The sequence below is a fragment of the Entelurus aequoreus genome, linkage group LG04 (genome assembly GCF_033978785.1).
Source record: "Entelurus aequoreus isolate RoL-2023_Sb linkage group LG04, RoL_Eaeq_v1.1, whole genome shotgun sequence".
NCBI classification, from domain to species: Eukaryota; Metazoa; Chordata; class Actinopteri; order Syngnathiformes; family Syngnathidae; genus Entelurus; species Entelurus aequoreus.
This window is the reverse complement of record NC_084734.1, coordinates 69,487,951-69,509,582: the sequence shown is the minus strand read 5'-3', so window position 1 is coordinate 69,509,582 and position 21,632 is coordinate 69,487,951. Positions and strand designations below refer to the sequence as shown.

The window sequence follows — 21,632 nt, the reverse complement described above, 5'->3', positions numbered from 1 at the left end:
TCCTATTTTAAACCCTCAGGCTCTGGTGGACAGTCTGTCTGTGCTGCTGGATCAAGAGAGGCAGGAATCAGAGGAGCGCCTGAGTAAGCTGAAGGAGGAGTTGGAGGAAGTGCTGGGAGAGCTGGTTCTCATGGAAGAACAGGAGCAGCGACGAGCAGAGTCAATGGAACAGAGTCAGGAAGCCCTGCAGAGGCTCCAGGAGGAAAATACTGAGATGGAGAGACAACTGAGTGACACGAGAGAACTCTTGAACCGGTAAGTTACCAAAAATGCATTTTTTAGTCATGTTATACCGACTGCAATAGCAGAACTGCTTTCATTCGGTATATATCTCCACTCAACAAATCACCCATCGGCGGTCACTCGAACGAGTATGACGATCCTCCTGGTGGGGGTGAATCCCTTAATGGAGGATGCCTTTGCGTGACTTTGTTTTACGTGGGGAGACTGGTGCACAGACAGTCACCACACGATCCTTGACAGAATCGGGTCAGGGTCCAGTGGCATGGAGTCCAAGACGACTGGTGACCCTTTTCTGCTGCAGCCTTCTTCCGTCATCGCAGCCGTTGTGATAGTTCTTAAATCTACCGTCTCCCGCCTGCTCCACCGTTGAGGTCTTCAACATATCCCTGGTTAGGGGGCAGTCAGGTACTAGGCCTTTGCCAAGGGCCACCTGGGGTAACAGTAGTAAAGGGGTTAACCTCCTAGTGCCCCAAGACCCCATAGAGGAGCCTCCACTGCCGGATGCACTTTAACATCATGCCCAGGACAATCTGTGGAATGTATTGCAGCAGTGTCCAGAGCAAAGGCACGGTAAACATGCTTGTTTTTCTTATTTCTTTATGTGCTGCATAAAATTGTGTTTATAATTGTCACAACAAATCACCCATGTTGCTCATAAGTGATATAAAAGTGATCAGTTTGCTTAAAGGGGCACAATGACGATTTTCCTCTTTTCCGACTTATAAATGTTGCAATGTCCAACAAACAATGCCAAAGCATCAAATCATAAGGTTAATGCATCTGGGTGCGAGCCTGCACGCAGTTTTGCATGCCTCCTGAATGCTGTTTTGTTTTTGATTTTTTTGATTTTTTTTTAACAATCGGCCATTTGTGACATCACAGATTGACGGATGTAAGTATGTGGTCACAATTGTACATGCTGTTCGCCAGTCTCCTCATCTGCTGAGCCAATACTGTTGCTTGCAGCTTACCACGTTATTCCTTACCGTTTCATGCCGTCCCACCTGCTCTAAGGCCTATAAAATGAATACTTTTTTTTGTCCACAACATTGTACACGGGACTGTTTTGTGAACATAGACCAGCAAGTAGTAAGCGCTAAATTGAATTAGCCCGTGAACTGAGACGAAAAAGACAGCACCAATGCAACATTACTGCTAATCTAATATTGGCATGTTCACGATAACAGTGAATTGTGACATGCAGTACATTTTTTATGTGGCATTGTGTGCAACCCAAAGTGTACCTAATGTTGTCATCCATTAATCTTATAATCTATGAAGTTTATTTTTAAAAAAAAATAGTGGTGATGTTTGTCTTCAACATTTGTACATTCATAAATCCTGAAACTTTTGAAGAGGGCATGGCGTGGAGGGTTTCATTTGCAATCTAAAGGGAAGGCCTCCAACACATTAACCGTTTGCTAAATTACACAAAAAGCGGGTTACAAAGGTGACTGGAGCCAGATTAATGCAAATTTACACCAAAGCATACCCTATACAAATTGTCTACTGTAGATCACAAGGAAGTGTGTTAAATGTAGATTACAATCATCATAGGTCCCCTTGAGGAATGTAAACACAATTAATATGCTAAACATGTATTCCATCTCAAAATGGGTTTAAATTCCTTGAATGCAGCGTATTTGACATACGCCACCACCGTTCCCGGCTGGACAGCACATCTGTTACACAGGATATATAACATTAGTGTTCCCCTGTCTGGCCCATCCTTTCTGTGTCCTTATCTCCTAAATGAAGACAAATGCTCTGCAAATATTCTTAACACAGTGTAGCTGTACACAACCTGCATAGAAAATTAATCATAAATGAAATAGAACTTTTTGACAATGGCATTGTTATACCTAAGTAATAACACCTATTATTTTGAAGTACAGTATTTAAGGGTCACCTTGTTTAAATTCAGAAAAAGAGCAAGTTCATATCTCTAAATTATGAATTCATTACCTATAAACAGCTATCTTTCAGATGATCTCTTGTTTTGCTTGGTCTATATTAGGGATGTAACGGTAAACAGTATAATGATAAACCGCGGTAAAATTCCAGACGGATAGTAATACCGTTTAAATTTTGAATTACCGAAAAAACTTCATTTATTAATGCCTTTAGGCAACATTGCTTACTTCCTGGAAACGGAGTCACAGCTGCGCTTACGCATGCGCACATGCGTCGTTGGGCTTGAAAAAACATGGCGGATCATAATTACACAGACTTTGTAATCGGCATGCGTTTAAGAGCGCACTGCTGTTTTTAGATGGCGACAGGTGTGGACAATATTGGGGACAGACACATTTGTGTCACACAAAGTATACAGCAAAGGAGAAAACTATTTGATGTTGCTTTAATTTTCTCAAAATAGCGTCCAGCAGCTGCTGTGACAGAGTTAATGACGTGAGGAAACGTTGCCACTACTTGTTTATAATTATTTAGTTTGTTTACTGGGATGCTCACTCGTCCTTTATTTAACTGCAAATTTTACCAGTGTTCAAAAAACAAATACTAACTAAAATGTTTTGTCATCTCATCGAATTGTACCAGGCTGTGAATATTGTGTATTCGATGTGAGCGGTAGCACTCCTGTTTATTTTTGTTGACCAAACTGTTGGTGTTGTTGGAGAAGAACAAAACTTGTTTATTAGACTTTATTTTCATTAGCAAAACTAAGCACCATGTTATTTTACATTACTTGTTTTTTTAATTTAATAAAGTTAGTATTTAAAAAAAAAACATTCATGTGACATAGCATGTTGTTAATATTTAATGGTGTATAGTTAATTACTATATGACATATTTCTGCTCAAACTCTTAATGGATCTGTCCCGATACAGCATGTACATGTACGTACATTAGTACATGTAAATGTACATAACTGAACTAAAATGTCAAAATAGAGAAAAAGGCATCATGTAATGAGAAAAAGATGACTCGTTGATACTATTATTGAACAAAAAAACAAATACTTGTCTTTTAAATATATGGATAACAACTTTTGTCTATAGCCTTTTATTAGACATTACAATGGTGTTGCGTTCACAACCCACCCCAACTCAGTTTTACCTAACATAATGAATAATCATGATTTCAATATTGATTAAATAATTCTAATTATTATTTTGGCCATAATTGTGCCGCCCAATGTGTAAGACTAGATTTCATACATGTAAACTATTTTCATCTATATGTATTTTTTTTCTACCATGTTACTTTGTTTATAATGTTTGTGTTGCTTTCATACGTACATAACATTTTTACTTGAGGTCCATAAAACAGCATTTGTATCTACAATAATGTTTCTTCTACAAAGGAAATCTTTTTCAATGTGTTTTTTTTTTTTATATGAAACTTGGTTAAAAGATTTCAGTATAAGTAAAATTTAGAGCACATTTAAAAATACTGCGATAATGATGATAACCCTGATAATTTTGGTCACAATAAAACAACCGTGATAAGAAATGTTTATACGGTGACATCCCTTGTCTATATTTTAATCAACCATCAATAAGTCAATTAAATTAGGCTATGTCCACACAAACACGAAGAGTTTCAAAAACACATACCGTATCCGGGGTTAAAACTATCTCTACCCACAGAAGTGTAGTTTCATAACTGTCTGGTGTCTATACACAAACGCATATACCTGCTGTCATGCACATTTTGTCCAAGCAGATGCCTGGAAAAAATGCAGCATCTGACTTGGTGACATTTAGGGCTGCAACTAACGATTAATTTGATAATCGATTAATATGTCGATTATTACTTCGATTAATAATCGGATAAAAGAGACAAACTACATTTGCGTGTGCCGCTGCAAAGCTCTCGTGGAAGTATAAAGCATATAATCATCAGTATACTGATATATTGCATGTGCAATATTGAGGTACCGTTGTATTTGCTTTATACAACACCAGTAAGCTATGTATTCAAAATTTCAGTTAACTTTAAAATATATGTTGCTGACCCTGGGAACTTCCTGGCTGATTATGTGTGCTGACTCTGCCAGTAATCAATGATCTTTTATCAGCAGTCTAATTTATTTATAAAAAAAGCTGATGCTGATATGCCAAATATCAGCATAGATTATTGGTTGATCCATCCAAAAAAAAAACAACCTTTTTGTAACCAAAATCATCCTTCTAGTAGGAGCAGTGACATGGCATCTTTAGGAGAGGAGCATTCAGTCGCCATGACAAAACTCCAAGAGGCGCACACAAGCTCACTGAACAAAATTGAAGGGCTGGCTACAGAGCTGGAAAGGTGAGTTGCCATATTGTTTGTTACACTGAAATGTTGCAGAGGTTAAATCTTCTGTCATCTGTTGAAGCACTAAAGAGGCTCTGAGGGTCACAGAAGAGAGACACATACACCTGGAGAAGGAGATGAACAAAGGGACTCAGCAAATTAGGGAGGAGTTTGGCAATGTGATTCAGCAAAAAGATGAGGAGATCAAGAGTAAAAGGGAGGCGCTGGAGCAGTACCAGGGGAAACAGATTGATGAACAGAAAGCTAAAGAGGATAATTTACGGTATGTCCCTAATGTGCATTAGAATTTCTTGAAATAATTGCAGCTTTTACTCTGTTTTTTTGAACGTTTTCTTTTCTTGATGTTGTAGAATTTTGCTGGAGCTGCAAGCTCGCCTCTCTCAAAGAGATGAGGAGATGCAAGCCTTGGAGGTCAGCCATGCTGCAAGAATCGGTCAGTTAGAGCAGGAACTCAAGCATCTGACAAAAGACAAGAAAGAGGTGCTGAGGCAAGTAGAAGAACAAAAAAGCCAGGAAGTTGCTGAGCTCCGTCATGAGAGGGAAATGTCCCAGAAACAGCTCGAGGAGGTCCACCAGGAAAAGGTAAAGATAATGGAACAACTACTGCAAGATAAAGAAGAGAACGATAAATATCTGGCAGCGCTTCAGGCAGAATGTGCAGCATGGGAAGCTGAAACTAAAGACCACCAACAGCTCAGGTTAAACGTGCTTGAATTCCAGACTGAGCTCGAGAGAATAGGTGAAGAAAGAAGTCGACTTGTTTCTCAAGTTGAACTTTCCAACCAATCAGAGCTTGTACTTAAACTTCAAGTGGAGACTGTAGAGCAAGACAGGCATCGCCTTCAGACTCAATTGGATGAACTTCAGCTTAAAAGTGTAACCCTTGAAGCTCAATTAGCCCTCATGGAGGAGAAAATGGAGGCTCTGCAGCGTGAAGTGGTTGACCATCACCAAGAGCGACACAATCTGCAGCAGCAGGTGAAAATGCTTACTCAGGAAAAGGTCACACTACAGTGGGAGATGGATGAGCAGGCAAAGGAGCTCACGAAACAAATAACTGAAGCACAGGAAAACAAGTGAGCTATTTTAATTTTAATGAAGGCATCTTTTTTTTCACATTTTTTGTCAACAATTCTCTAATTTCTGTCAAAGCATCGCAATGTCCGAGGCAGAACGCTGGAGGACCCAGTATGAGGAACTGTTTTCTACGGTTAAACCCTTCCAGGTCAGTCATTTCCAAACAGTTGAGATAACAGCTGTCCTTTTTAATAGATGCTCCACTCAAAATGCAAACTGTAAATGCAAATGTTGGACAGAAATCAACTTAAAAGATGTGTATAATAAGCGTGTATAAGTGATGTATTCAATCAACAATGGATACAACTAATTATCAGTTATTTCCCACAATGAGAGAGGCTCCAGCACCCCCCGTGACTCCAAAAGGGACAACCAGTAGAAAATGGATGGATGGATGGATTCAACCAGTCTCATTTTCATGGCTCATGTTCTCTGTGCATCTCATTGTTTTTAGAAGCACATTAAATATTACAGTGCTTTGCAAATAGTGAGGTGGGTGAGATGTAACTCGGCTCATTTTATTAATTTATAGCAGGACTATTCAACAACATAATGAAGAGGGTCACTGTTTCAAGAGCCCAAATGCTCTGGGGCCAGACATCGAAATTCGGATGTTTCGTCAGAATGTGCCCCGGCAGGTTATATTCCTTTGAGACTGTTCACTTAATTGCAAGGTAAACACATCGGCTTTCACGCTGCACTGTCAATAAATTAATTATTCTCCCCTCGCTACTCGATTCCAACGTGTGCAGCTCGACAGATAGTTCAAAGCATGAGGAAACCTAAGCTACAGAAGTTTTGAGGATTGTAGAGCAACACACTGCCGTTGTGTCCTTGGGCAAGACACTTCACCCTTGCTCCCAGTGCCACTCACACTGGTGTATGAATGTTTGCTGGTGGTCTGAGGGGCATAGGTGCAAATTGGCAGCCACGCTTCTGTCAGTCTACCCCAGGGCAGATGTGGTTACAAATGTAGCCTACCACCACCAATGTGTGAAAGTGGATTGAATGAATGATGGGTTTCACTTCCCTTTGAACGCTTTGAGTATCTAATGTATAGAAAAGCGCTACATAAATCTAATCCATTATTATTATTACCTAAATGTTTTCTGTCAATTTGCAATAAAGTGTATAGCGGCGGCGGTAGACTGTTTTTATTTATGTTCTCAAATTATGGCGCGGCACGCACACGACGGCTTCATCCTCCAACATCCTCTCTTTCTCGTCTCCTTCTTCGCTCCCACCGATAATAGGTTTAATACTGCAGGCATGCCTGCCACTGCTCTCTGCAGTTGCATGTGCATGTACGAGCCAGTCTGCCCCACAATAAGAGGATAAAGAAAAATAAGGAACATATTGACTACAACTTTGGACTATGACTGAATAAAAATGGCATACTCAAGCAAAGCTCTGCAGGTAAATCTCTGCCATACATGGAGATATCCGCTGACGTAACTAAAGGAAAATACGCCACTAAAATCTTAAATTCCTAACGGCTCGTTTGGAGAAAATTTGGAAGAAAACAAGATCGTTTTATAAATATCTCCGCCATGCCTTCATGGTTTGAGTTCACATTTTCATGACTTATGGGGATACCAAATACCGTACACAAAAGCAGGTACCATGAGATAAGCAAAGTTTTTACATGAGACACAATTACATGGCCTTTTTTTTCATTTTACTTTTGATTTAGTAACACAAATACAACATGAAGTATTGAATAATAAACCAATAATGTTTTGTTGCATCTACAGGAGCAGTTAAATTCATTTGCAGCAGAGCGCAATGCTCTCCTCAATGAAAATGGAGCAAACCAGGAGGAGCTAAACAGACTGGCAGATGCCTACGCACGTCTGCTGGGGCACCAGAACCAGAAACAGAAGATTAAACATGTGATGAAGCTCAAAGAGGACAACCTGAACCTAAAACAGGTAATGCAACTGGGCGTTAGTGTTCACCTAGTGGTTAGAGTGTCCGCCCTCAGATCGGTAGGTTGTGAGTTCAAACCCCGGCCGAGTCATACCAAAGACTATAAAAATGGGACCCATTACCTCCCTGCTTGGCACTCAGCATCAAGGGTTGGAATTGGGGGTTAAATCACCAAAAATGATTCCCGGGCGCGGCCACCGCTGCTGCTCACTGCTCCCAAGGGTGATGGGTCAAATGCAGAGAATAATTTCGCCACACCTAGTGTGTGTGTGACAATCATTGGTACTTTAACTTTAACTTAATGAGTACAGTGGAGATACTGTATCTGTTGGTTATCTTTATGAGTGAAGTGATTTTGTGTACATTTCAACATTCATGACAATAATGCACCTGTAATGATGAACAGCACACTCACAGAGGCAGTCAGCTATGTTTCTGGTTTACTTTCACAAAGCTCCAGGTGGGGGATTCCCAACTTCCCAGCATTATGGAAGACTGCATAATCAATTAAAATAATTCTTGCTATATGTGACAGCTCCCAAAATTGTGATATTTGTTTAGAGTAGTGCTTTCAAAAGATAATCATGTCTGATTTGATAATTCACAAGGTTGCTGGGGATTTATTTAGATCAACCACAATTAAATAATATTTGTAATGTATATGAATTGTGTTCATTTTGCATAGGCAAAGAGATTCAAGAAAGAAAGAAGCACATTTTGAAAAGTAGAGCCTTACTGTACTTTCGAGCGCCTTTTGTTGGAATAAAAGTTGATATCATTACCTGGAGGCAGTTTGGCTGAGCATTTGACTGCTTATTTCCTCCCCAAGTGTTCAAGCTGGTGCTGCGTCTGCAACAGGAGGTATTGAAATATGGCACCCTTTGATTTTACGTGAATCGGTACCTTTGTACAAAAGTAGGGCTGCACAATTTATCAACATTGAACCGACTTTGAGTTTGTAATTACTGCAACAACTTAATTGAGAGTGGCTGAGGGATTTTCTTTTTTCTTTCCTTGCGTCTTCCAAACAGAAATGTCGAGCCTCGCGTCCTTGGCCTGCTGCCTCATCAAAAGTGGTTACTGTAAATGGCAAGTTTGTGTGCGGTGTAGCCGATGCAGTCAGTGTGCTAATAACAAACCCTACCTGCATTGTTTTACTGTACTGTAACTACAAAAGTACAATACATTCACTAATTGTATGATCAGTTAGAATAATACATGATGTTGGATATTGCGAACATACAAACAACCCCTGTTATTTATTAAATCCACAATATGGAAATTCAACAATTTGGTGTATTTGCAAACGGTTAAAATCATGCACAAAGCAAATATAAACTGCTACCCAAGAATGAACAACAATTCCCAATAAAAGAGGAACATGAGACCTAATTTAATACATTTGTATGCACATACAACACTTAAAACTTTTAGTATATCAGCATGCAGAATTAAATTGTGGAATGGTTTAAAACTTTAAGCAAATAAGTCAAAATACTAATATAATCCTGTATAAAAAAACTGTTCAAACAAGTTTTCACAAGTTACAAGCAGGAATAAATATTACCGGCGTATTGAACTTATTGAAAATATGATATTATTCAACTCATTAAGTGAATCATAACTGACTTAACTATTAAGATAACTTTTGTATTTACAATGTATTGATGTAAACTGTGTACAAATTGAGAACAGGAAGTGAACATAGGCATTAGTAATTGCTATGGAGTGTAAAAGGGGTAGGATTAAATAAGCTTTGCTTCTTCCTACTCCTTTTTGTACATGTTGGAAAGAAAAAATGTAAACTATATAATGTATCATGTTGTAACTGTATACGTGTTCGAAATAAACTTCAATCAACCAACCAATTATTAATCATGATAATTTATTATGTTAGCTAAAAGTGTTTGTGGGTATGTGGGGTGTTGAACATGACACCATCATGTTTTTTTTTGTTTTTTTTTTTTAAATAAAAAGGCTAAATAACTGTTATCCTTATATCTAAAGACAAATATGTGTTAAACAGTCTCAGGTTTTCAATTTTCAGCTTAAAGCTCAGAACAGCAGCACACTTTCAACCTTAACAATAACAGCCCTGTACGCAACTCTGTTCTGACTGCACTTACAAGATAAAGGTTTCAGAAAAAGTACCTTACGCAACCATAATGTACTCAAAGCACTTATTGATATATTTACAAGTGTATTATCCTTTGATCTCATGTACTGTTCAAAATTGTCCAAAGATGTATTTCACCAATAAATGTGAGGATCTTTACATTTAATTAACAAACATTTGTGGGTTTAGATCAGGGGATGTCGTGAGTGTGTAAAGCTCTTTGAGACACTTGTAATTGAAGGGCTATATAATCAACCAAAATACACTTTGGTTGATTGATTTGGAAAAAAAAAGTGTTCTTTACACAAAACACACTCTCTATGGTTGTAAAACAAGTGTGAAAGGTAAACAGAATTAAAACAATTTGAATAGAAAAGCTTAATTTTATTGTTTTTCATACTGTTATTATTTTTTATTGTTGTTACTTTTTTTTGTTACTAATTTATATGCGGTTGTTCTTTTAAATTATATTTAAAATTGACTTTTTGTGCTACAATAAAAATTCATGTATTTTAATTAGTGTATAAGGGAGTTATTAATTGTGATTTCAATATCAATCAAAATAATTGTGATTATAATTTTCGCCATAATCTTCCAGCACTATTGTATTATCTATTCTATTCAACTTGATACCATATTACATATTCAGAATGTGCATGGCATAATTGTGTTGCTTAGTTGAGTAAATTCTGTTGAGTTGACCTACTCAGTGGCCTTGTGGTTAGAGATCGGTAGGTTGTGAATTCAAACCCCGGCCGAGTCATACCAAAGACTATAAAAATGGGACCCATTACCTCCCTGCTTGGCACTCAGCATCAAGGGTTGGAATTGGGGGTTAAATCACCAAAAATGATTCCCGGGCGCGGCACCGCTGCTGCCCACTGCTCCCCTCACCTCCCAGGGGGTGAACAAGGGGATGGGTCAAATGCAGAGGACACATTTCACCACACCTAGTACCAATCATTGGTACTTTAACTTTATTTGTATAAATATAAAAACCGTGACAAAATAGTTGTAATTAGTGTTGTAAGTTTTTGTCGGGTGCACATTACAGGTATTAAGTCTTTGTAAAACTTGGGAAGAAAGTTAAGTGTTTAATGACCCTATTTCATATTTTTGAAAAAATATAAGATGTTTGCCATGAAGACTGTATTTTCCTCTGCGTCCTCCTCAATGTAGTGTGTGTGTGTGTGTGTGTGTGTGTGTGTGTGTGTGTGTGTGTGTGTGTGTGTGTGTGTGTGTGTGTGTGTGTGTGTGTGTGTGTGTGTGTGTGTGTGTGTGTGTGTGTGTGTGTGTGTGTGTGTGTGTGTGTGTGTGTGTGTGTGTGTGTGTGTGTGTGTGTGTGTGTGTGTGTGTGTGTGTGTGTGTGTGTGTGTGTGTAGGAGGTGTTGAAGCTTCGCTCCCAGGTTAGCCGTCAAAAGAGTGATCTGGATCAACTCAAGTCGAAGCTCCCCGGTGGTTGCGAGCGTAAGTTTGATCCCAGCAAAGCGTTCCAACACAATAAGGAGAACAGGCATGCTGAGACGCCTCTAAAAGACGGTGAGCAGCCATCTTTTCATGACACAGAAACCCCACTTTCACAAAGACTTAATGATGAAATGATAAACACAACAGTGCCTGTTGTCAATCTGTTTTATTCTTTTTTTTCTCCCTTTCCCTTGTAGAAAATCGCACATTGGGGAGATTCTACTAGCCGAGAACCGTAATTACAGAATATTTTTCTTTGGAAATTAATGATTCTTAAAATAGATTAACAGTTGTTGCCTTTTGCTTGAAATGGTCATTTAAAGTAGTTTAAAATAAATATTTAATATGTTTGTTTGAAAACGAATAACACATTTTAAAGTCATAGTTTTGGAGCCAAAAATAGTCATAAATGCTAAGTACCTAGCAGGAGTAGAAAATTATGTGGTATTTTTGGGTTGCAAATATTCATCTGTAAATAAAGTGGTCTTTTAAACATTAGTTGTTTGAATCTTACTGGCTAATTCTGGCATCTGCCAACAGAGGGCAGTGTAGGATTGCAGTCATGTTGAAAAGACGACTGCAAAATGATATCCATAGACAAAAAGTACAAAGTCACATCTTTGCAAAGAGGAGTCTGAGGTTGTGGGTCATGAAGCTTTATTTGCTGCAGTCATTTAAACAAAGCCAGCAAATATTTGGCCAAATATGAAGCTGTGAGTGGTTGTGTGTGTGAATGTGGAGTGAGCGGGTCAGTCACAGTAGCCCTCCAGGTGGTAAATGCTGCATGGCTTATGGCAGCACTGCTCCACAATGCCTCTCTTCACCTTGGGCTCGTCGCTGCCAGAAAACTTCCTCCACAGCTGTTGTTCTTGTCTGGTTTTCTTAGACAGGAACCCTTTAGAAGTGGAGAAAGTTTCCAAAGCCGAGTTAAGTCCCGCCTGCTGTGTGAACCTCAAAGTCTCTCATACAAGCGTTTAGAGTCATCACACTTTAATGGAAGCCTAATGGCTCGGTAATCTGATCGCCTCAATCCATTTAGTCTCATTAGGCCTTATTTCAGAAGGGGGTACAATGATGATCCAATAGTTTGTATCATAGCTTCAACATCTAAACATGAAAACATCACAAGGTTGTTTGTGAATAAGTTAATGAGGAGCTTCACTGGCCGCAGCGTTGACACAAAGGCTTTAAAGGCCTACTGAAATGAATTTTTTTTATTTAAACGGGGATAGCAGATCTATTCTATGTGTCATACTTGATCATTTCGCGATATTGCCATATTTTTGCTGAAAGGATTTAGTATAGAACAACGACGATAAAGATTGCAACTTTTGGTATCTGATAAAAAAAAGGCTTGCCCCTACCGGAAGTAGCGTGACGTAGTCAGTTGAACATATACGCAAAGTTCCCTATTGTTTACAATGATGGCCGCATGAAGTGAGAGAGATTCGGACCGAGAAAGCGACAATTTCCCCATTAATTTGAGCGAGGATGAAAGATTTGTGGATGAGTAAAGTGCAAGTGAAGGACTAGTGGGGAGTTGAAGCTATTCAGATAGGGAAGATGCTGTGAGAGCCGGGGGTGACCTGATATTCAGCTGGGAATGACTACAACAGTAAATAAACACAAGACATATATATACTCTATTAGCCACAACACAACCAGGCTTATATTTAATATGCCACAAATTAATCCTGCATAAAAACACCTGCGTGTTTGTTATGCTAGCTCCTAGCTCCTCTGCTAGCTCCTAGCTCCATAGAACACGCCAATACAATTCAAACACCTGATCAACACACACCATCACTCAGCCCAAAAGACCGTTTACCTAACCCAAGGTTCATAAAGCTTATATATTTTTAAAAAGTTACGTACGTGACGCGCACATACGGTCAAGTTATCGAATGTTTAGCAGCCAAGGCTGCATACTCACGGTACCTGATATTCAGCTGGGAATGACTACAACAGTAAATAAACACAAGACATATATATACTCTATTAGCCACAACACAACCAGGCTTATATTTAATATGCCACAAATTAATCCTGCATAATAACACCTGCGTGTTTGTTATGCTAGCTCCTAGCTCCTCTGCTAGCTCCTAGCTCCATAGAACACGCCAATACAATTCAAACACCTGATCAACACACACAATCACTCAGCCCAAAAGACCGTTCACCTAACCCAAGGTTCATAAAGCTTATATATTTTTAAAAAGTTACGTACGTGACGCGCACGTAGGTACGGTATGTGTTATGCTAGCTCCTCTGCTAGCTCCTAGCTCCATAGAACACGCCAATACAATTCAAACACATGATCAACACACACAATCACTCAGCCCAAAAGACCGTTCACCTAACCCAAGGTTCATAAAGCTTATATATTTTAAAAAAGTTACGTACATACGCAAAAAAAAGCCAAAGCTGCATACTCACAGTAGCACGTCTGCGTCTTTGTCATCCAAATCAAAGTAATCCTGGTAAGAGTCTGTGTTGTCCCAGTTCTCTACAGGCGTCTGTGTATCCAAATCAAAAGTCCTCCTGGTTAGAGTCTCTGTTATCCGAGTTCTTCCATCTTGACTGCATCTTTCGGGAATGTAAACAAAGAAGCGCCGGCTGTGTACTGTTGTGGCTGACTACGTTCGAAAAATACGTCCATTTCGCACCGACAACTTTCTTCTTTGCTTGCTTGGCTTCCTTCTCCATAATGCAATGAACATGATTGAAACAGATTCACGAACACAGATGTCCAGAATACTGTGGAATTATGAAATGAAAACAGAGCTTTTTCTTATCGGCTTCAATGTGGAAGGCATACCCGTGTTCGCCGGGCTACGTCACGCGCATACGTCATCCTCAGAGGCGTTTCGAACCGGAAGTTTAGCGGCAAATTTAAAATGTCACTTTATAAGTTAACCCGGCCGTATTGGCATGTGTTATAATGTTAAGATTTCATCATTGATATATAAACTATCAGACTGCGTGGTCGGTAGTAGTGGCTTTCAGTAGGCCTTTAAGGCTTAAAAAACATTCAGCAAACTTTTCAGCGTATTAACTTTGTTACTTGAAATACTAAAAGTTCAGCGTGAACTTTTAACATAGCGGTTCAGACGGCAGACACAAGTCAATGTGAGGATTATACACTTCACCCCAATTCACACTTTTTCTCAAATTAAGGAATACTTTGCATGGCCTTACTTAGCAAGTGTTCCAGATCCCTCTTGTGGAGTCGTTTCGAACTGTGGAAAAAGCCCCTTTCTCCGCATACGAAGTACAGGGTGTCTACCAGGTGGGAGCCGCAGAGGTGCTGCGTCGGAGTGGGGGCTACCCTTGGCGCCTGGAGCACCAGCAGTAACAAGATGGACAGCAGCCATGGTACCCTGGCCATAGAAAGGAGACCTGATGATGAAAAAATTAATGAGTGCTGCAAAGGTATGGCCATCAAGCTCTTTTATTATGTATACTGCTTCCATATCATCACCAGGTCTGATATTGTTAGCAACAACTGTGCATTTTATGACATTCATGGACAAGGAAAATGGAAGAATATGTTGTTCTCCCCTAAACAGCTGAAACAGTAATTTATCTCATAGTTCATCCATCTAAAAGGTGTTTCATGGGCATGAAATCAGGGTTCTGTGTAAAGTTAAGCCTGAAGGGTTTTAAATAAATTGCTAAATGTATTGATTCGGAGGTGAAAACCGTTTTCCCAAATAGTATAACCAACTTGTCGCCAAACAATGATCTTTGGAAAACGAAGAAAAGATATGCAAGCACACACATCTAAAATATAGCGGGATGATCATTAGTCATACCAAAGACTATAAAAATGGGACCCATTACCTCCCTGCTTGGCACTCCGCATCAAGGGTTGGAATTGGGGGTTAAATCACCAAAAAATGATTCCTGGGCGCGGCCACCGCTGCTGCCCACTGCTCCCCTCACCTCCCAGGGGGTGATCAAGGGTGATGGGTCAAATGCAGAGAATAATTTCGCCACACCTCGTGTGTGTGTGACAATCGTTGGTACTTTAACTTTAACTTTAAATATCATTTTATCAAGCTTCTTGGTGACAATCCCAGTCTTCAAGTCAAGGGTGTTAAAAGTGTGGCCCAAGGGCCATTTTGCCCCACAGCATATTGATAAACAAAATATTACTAAAAGTGGATCAAAAAATTCATTCTAAAGATAAAAAGTGTGAAATATTGATACTCATGTCTACTAGCACAATGCTTTGTGTTATATAAGTACACGTTAGTGTTGCCAAATGATGTTTTAAAAATCAGATTAATCACACTTGAATTTGAATTATTTGCAGCAAAATGACTTAAATGTATTTTACTTGAACGCACATCATTTATTTATGCGAAATGTGGTGACCGTTTTAGCTAAAGTCCCGTCGGTGTGTATTTTAAATTAAAATTTGCCAGCAAGCACACCAGTCGAAGTCTTCTCACTCATACTTGCACAGACGTATGCATTGAACTGATCACTGACTGTATAAGAGCTTGCGGTGCTATGACAGCTGTGAAGTGAAAACCAGTTCATGTGACTACCTCTTGAAGCTCATCGAGAGAATGCCAAGACTTTGCAAAGCAGTAAACAGAGCCAAGGGTGGCTATTTTGAAGAAACTAGAATATAAAACATGTTTTCAGTTATTTCACCTTTTTTTTGTTAAGTACATAACTCCACATGTGTTCATTCATAGTTTTGATGCCTTCAGTGACAATTTATATATTCTTGAAAATAAAGAAAACACATTGAATGAGAAGGTATGTCCTAGCTTTTGGCCTGTTAAAGGTGTTAATTAAAAATACAAACATATTTAACACATACAGATCCCCTTCTTTTGTGAAGACAAGAATGTAAGTTGGTGTATTACCTTATTCTGATGACTTGCATTGATTGGAATCAGACAGGATTCACAGTAGTTGCTTATAGGCTCCACAACTTTGAATTTACATTGTGAAGGGGAAATAAAGTCCTCCTCTCTTTAATAACACCACATGAAAGTGGTTGTTATTAGCTTTTTATTTGTTCAGCTTCCATACCTGTTTTAAAAACCTTTACAAGAAATACATTGGAGTTAATTCAGTAGCTTGCTAGTTTTTTGCGACTTTTATTTTGTTAGCGCTGGCAGGTTGGCATAGCACTTTTATTATGCAAACAAGAGTTGCGTGGTCGGTCCTTACAGCCGGTGCAGAGAGAGTGTTGAAATAAGTATTTTTTCGCATTACTGACTAATTTTTTTCCCTTCATACTAAGCTCGCAGCTATCATCGTCATTGCACAAGTTCCTCGGGGGCCGTGAACGTCAACCAAGTGACGTCGTAATGAAGATTGATGATCAGTAATTTTAGGTCTACTTTTTTTTTTTTCTTTCGTTCGAGTGACACACCCTCCCTGATCGACTGGTAGCTCGTGAACCATCTAATAGACACCCTGTGGTGTAAACAAACTGCTGCGTCACAGGCCACACAACTACGGTGCGTTCATGGACCGCTGAAATTACTAGGACAAAACGGCGCTCGCCAAATACTCTCATCTGTGAAGCATGAACACAAACATGTTAAACAGTGGGCTTTCTAACAATTACGAAGGTTTTTGTCATGGTTGTCCTACAGAAACCATGTTAAAACAAAAATATACTTTTTCCTCAACCTTTTTCCATTTTCATACATTTTTGAAAAAGCTTCAGGGAGCCAGTAGGGAGGCGCTAAAGAGCCGCATGCGGTTCTCGAGCCGCAGTTTGCAGACCTCCGGTCTAAGGTATACTTTTTAAAGATTAAAAAAACAACTTCAGTCTGCAGTTAATAGTGATTAATCATGAGTTAACTACAGACTATCTGATGAATTATTTAATCATTTGACAACAAAATATGTAGGGTTTTTCTTAAGCTTTTTACAAAATGTAAAAATGTATAACATTTTCTTATAAGAAAATTAAGTCTGCTCTCACCTTTTAATAATCGTCCCATTGTCTCTGAAAAATTGAATCCATCCAAAAAGTATTTTATCCTTAAATCATGGCTCACCATCAACTCCATTCAACAACTTCTCTTTTAAGAGCTTTGATGTCAAAACATGATCCATAAAAACTTGAACAAGTTTGTCTCAAGCAAGCAGGATTACTTTGATGTTTGGTTCACAGCCCGTCTATCAGACGGCAACCAAAATACTGATACAGAATGTTGCCAGGCTCGTAACAGGCCGGTAAAAAAACACGTCCGTTCCTTTAGGCTACTACTTTCTGTTAGTGCCATTCTGAAAGTGGTTTTGCTCGAGAACCACCAGACAGGTAAAGTCCAAGCAAGATGCTTAAAAGATCTCGTAACCCAGTATAAACCTTGTCGACGGGTCGGCTGGTTCAGGATTACTTTGTCTAAACATAGTGAAGCTGCTCACATGTGGACAAACTGCCAGGAACATTTGGACTATTCAGAATCAGAATAGTTTTATTGCCATTGTTTGAGAACGGGTTCACAAACTAGGAATTTTTCTTGGTGCAATCTTGCAACATAAAACACTTTGTCTACAATCTCACTTCATATTGTGTCCCTTTCTTTGCTTTAGTCCCTACGTGTCCAAGTCAAGGCCTGCGGGCCAGATCCTGCCCGCGACTGAATGATCTATGGCCCCCCGGGATAATATTTTATTAGTATTAGAACCGGCCCGCAGGCCACAGCCGCCTGCTGCTGTTGTGCACGCACCAAAACTCCATCAGTGTTGGCGCTAAGAATTTTCAAAATGGGGTCCCAGGGACCCCGTCAAGTCATAAAAATGGGGTCCCACTTTTTTGTAAGCGTTTTGAAAACAAATGATACATTTATGCATTATCCTGTTATATCTCACATTCTATATTGTGTTTTGGGAAAAATATTGTCATAAATGTTACTTAATTCATAAAAAAAATAATACAAAAGAAAACACATTTTTAAGCATATGTAAATGCATTGAGTCATAAACATTCATTGACTTTCTTCTTTCCTTTATGGATATAAACTTTACAGCTTCCGGTATTTTTTCCTATATTTTTATTGTAGGGACGGCGTGGCGAAGTTGGTAGAGTGGCTGTGCCAGCAATCGGAAGGTTGCTGGTTACTGGGGTTCAATCCCCACCTTCTACCATCCTAGTCACGTCCGTTGTGTCCTTGGGCAAGACACTTCACCCTTGCTCCTGATGGCTGCTGGTTAGCGCCTTGCATGGCAGCTCCCGCCATCAGTGTGTGAATGTGTGTGTGAATGGATGAATGTGGAAATACTGTCAAAGCGCTTTGAGTACCTTGAAGGTAGAAAAGCGCTATACAAGTACAACCCATTTATCATTTATCATTTGTAATAATTTCAGAATGTGTTTGTTCTATTTTTGGCCAAAATAAGACAAAAAAACCCCAATTTGAAGTATTCTTTATTTTTTTGTTTTAATGCCATGATTTTAATAGTCCGGCCCTTGTGTGCACAGATTTTCCTCTGAGCTAAAATGAGTCTGACACTCCTGCTTTAGTCATTCTAAATCGAATAGTTTACCCATCCGCATATATCACTTACTGTGTACTATGTCTGTAGCTGCGTTTCCATTACCCCTAGAAATGCACAAAACCTAAAAATCGCAATAAGAAGTTGGTAATAGAAACACCCGTATTTCGGGAAAAATCTCAAATATCGCTCAAACATTTTTGCGCTGGACCGTGTCGCCGGTCCCTTCCATGCAATAGAGGCCGACCCGCAGGCTCAGAGAAACCCACATGCCCGAACAAGTGTCACGGCAACAGCACTGGCTGCAATATCTTCCTCAAAGTGGAGTCTCGCGAGATGAGATTTTACAAAAATTACGGCTCATGGCGCTGAACGCCCTCTAATGGAAACACCTATAAGTGTACTTTATGGAAATTTTAGCAATATCGCTTTTATTTTGCGAACAACTGCAATGGAAATGCATTTTTTTTAAATACAATAAAATTATGTTCATATTGTGATCTGTATGAAAAAGATTATTATATATTATACATTAATTCCACTGAAACCACTTTTTGGGGGAATTTTGTCTATCATTGACAATCCTTATGTAAGACAAGAAGAAATGTTTTTCATTCTGAATAGTAAATAATTGCGATCAAAAGGCTGCTTACAATGGAGCCCGTGGGAGTCGCTCTACTCTGCCTATAAAGCGCTTAAAAAAACATCTCAACTCCTCCAAGATTTTATATGCATGATGTAAGTATACATGTATTGTACTAACAGGCCCATTCATAATAACATTCAATGTTTACGTGTTTTGATCATTTTGAGCATACACATTAATTTCAAAAACGCATCACGTTTGATTTTTTTTTCAACATCACTGATTACTGCATGACAGCCAACAGACATAATAAAATACCACTTACTGTAAAATGTTTGCTGTCATTAGGATGCCGACTGCTAAGATTATGTTCATATATTCCAATTTGGGTAAAGAATGACTCATAAAAAGTGTCTTTTTGTGCCTTTCTTGCAATTTCTGGGTCTAAATTTGACTCTTAAGTTGACAACTCATCAGATTATGTCAGGCATCCTTTATGAACTAGAGTAAACTTTCCGGCACTGAGGCGTGAAAGCAGCTCACCGCAGCCGGTGATGCCAATATAGCAGCACAAGCTGTGAATCTCTGATCACGGCGCTGCCAAAAAAATAAATGTCTGTGATAGTACTTATAATATGCACTCAGGCGGAAGGCGGGGTACACCCTGGACAATACTTGATTAAAATTTAAGTCACAAAATATGATTGGGGTAATGTTGGGTTCTTTTTGGATGGTTATTTAGAAGGATTTATGGGCATAATAGAGGACCTCTCATAGACTCTGTTATAAGCAGACTTGTATTTACGAGTTAGAATGCATTAAAAAAAAATACATCTGTCATAATGATTGTGAACGATTTGCAAAATTTCCCCTCAAAAAGTAGTTCCCCTTTAAAAACATTTTTTAACAGATATTTAAAACATATTTAGATTATTAAACCTAAAGGAAAAAAAACTGAATCAAATTACATAATTATAATAATGACAACAAGCAATTTTAAACACAAATTATAATTGTCTCTTAACTCAATATTTTTTCTGATATACTTGATCGTAATGGCCTGCAGGAGAAGAGGTAAGATCGTGGTTTTTGGTTAAAGTACAAGTTACCTTTTTATATAACCCTCAGGGCACAAAGGCTGACTTTGTTGCCCTTTCTGTAAAATGTTGCTATATTTTGGCCATAACTGTTGGTGGTACTCCATTATACTGTACATTTCCATGTTGAATTTTTGCATCTCAATGTTTTCACAGGTGTAGGGTACACCGGCAGTTATTCGGCAATACCCCAAAGCCAAAGTCCTTCATTTTGGGCACAAAAACATTTTGGATTAATTATTTTCTTAATTAAAATGTTTTTGCTGAAATTTCTCAATCGACTTCACCCCAGAACAAAACTACTAAACTTTTTTTTTTTCTTCTTTAAAACCCTTTGAAGGCCTTTTGATCAAATAATGTCACAGTTTTTAATCAGAATAATTTAGTTTAACATGACTTATTTTGCTAGAAAAAACGTACATGCTTGATTTTTGTTAAGGATTGAAAATTGTATGCCCTTCACAAAATTAAGGACTTAGTTCCTTTTGGGCTTTGGAAATAATTAACATTGAATGTCCCCACAGGTTGTTTATTTTATTGATTTTGTCTATATTCTTATAATCGGGAAATGAATTAGATTTTAAGGTTCATTTGGCTTTAGTGAGCTTCCTCAATACTTGCAGTGTCACAATAAATGGAAAAAGTGTTGCAAAAATGATAATTGTCGATTCTGTCAGAGTACCCTCAAGGTCACTTCCCACCTTGCTGATCCTTCCACTGGTGCAGAATTGTTATTAGTGTCGTTAATTAAATCACATTTGTGATGAATATTCTGGGTTGGAAGTTCAGCTTCGGTTTCAAGGTGAAAACGTATTTAGCAGTCATTTCGAAACTATATGGAGCCTTTGTGGGGATCTAAAGCACTGCAGATTATTGGCTTGAAAATGAATCATTTTAACAGTGATCTTTAACAATGCACCAGCGCCAGGCATTACGACATTGGCAGTCCGCTCTATCTGGCTCGCCACTCCTCTATCCTCGCTGGCCGCGTGCCAGGCTCTTGGCACAGTGGACCGGCTGAATAATAGATCTGCCCGTGCCACTTGTTACTTTCATCCTGATTATTGTTACACGTGGACATTTTCAAAGTTAACATCTTGAGGGAATACAGAGAAAACATGCTTACCTGTGTTGGAGGCCTCACTGCAGCAGGACAGTTGGTAGGTTGCAGATGAAAGAGGAGCAGGCCTATTGGGTTTTAAAGGTGCAGAGAACATCTCTACTTGGCCACATTTCCCGTGTATAGATCTCCTCACATGCACCTGTCCTTTGTCAGCCTTGGCGCGGAACTCCAAAGTCTTCCTATTAACACCGTGACCTGCTCTTGGGCATCGCTAAGTCATTTGATGAGTGTGGACTTACA

General features: G+C 39.0%; 2 protein-coding genes across 3 annotated transcripts in view; one reads left to right on the top strand and one right to left on the bottom strand.

Moving 5' to 3' along the window:
* The window catches only part of hmmr (hyaluronan-mediated motility receptor (RHAMM)), a 20,411-nt gene extending 8,808 nt beyond the window's left edge, over positions 1-11,603 (top strand). The window contains exons 14-21 of the mRNA XM_062045586.1: positions 20-255; positions 4,399-4,515; positions 4,583-4,783; positions 4,872-5,597; positions 5,674-5,746; positions 7,353-7,529; positions 11,026-11,182; positions 11,308-11,603. Coding sequence (XP_061901570.1) covers positions 20-255; positions 4,399-4,515; positions 4,583-4,783; positions 4,872-5,597; positions 5,674-5,746; positions 7,353-7,529; positions 11,026-11,182; positions 11,308-11,336 — 1,716 coding nt within the window. The 3' untranslated portion in view covers positions 11,337-11,603. The remainder of the gene's footprint in view (positions 1-19; positions 256-4,398; positions 4,516-4,582; positions 4,784-4,871; positions 5,598-5,673; positions 5,747-7,352; positions 7,530-11,025; positions 11,183-11,307) is intronic.
* On the bottom strand, positions 11,297-21,632 carry LOC133648973 (insulin-like). 2 transcript variants are annotated; one of them, XM_062045587.1, is made up of 3 exons: positions 21,396-21,632; positions 14,309-14,509; positions 11,297-12,005 (listed from the first exon to the last, which is right to left on the bottom strand). In XM_062045587.1, exons 1-3 carry the CDS (start codon positions 21,484-21,486, stop codon positions 11,860-11,862), a joined length of 438 nt encoding a protein of 145 aa, XP_061901571.1. In that variant the 5' UTR covers positions 21,487-21,632; the 3' UTR covers positions 11,297-11,859. The 2 variants fall into 2 exon arrangements, with proteins under 2 accessions (XP_061901571.1, XP_061901572.1); XM_062045588.1 differs by lacking the exon at positions 21,396-21,632 and adding an exon at positions 17,070-17,468.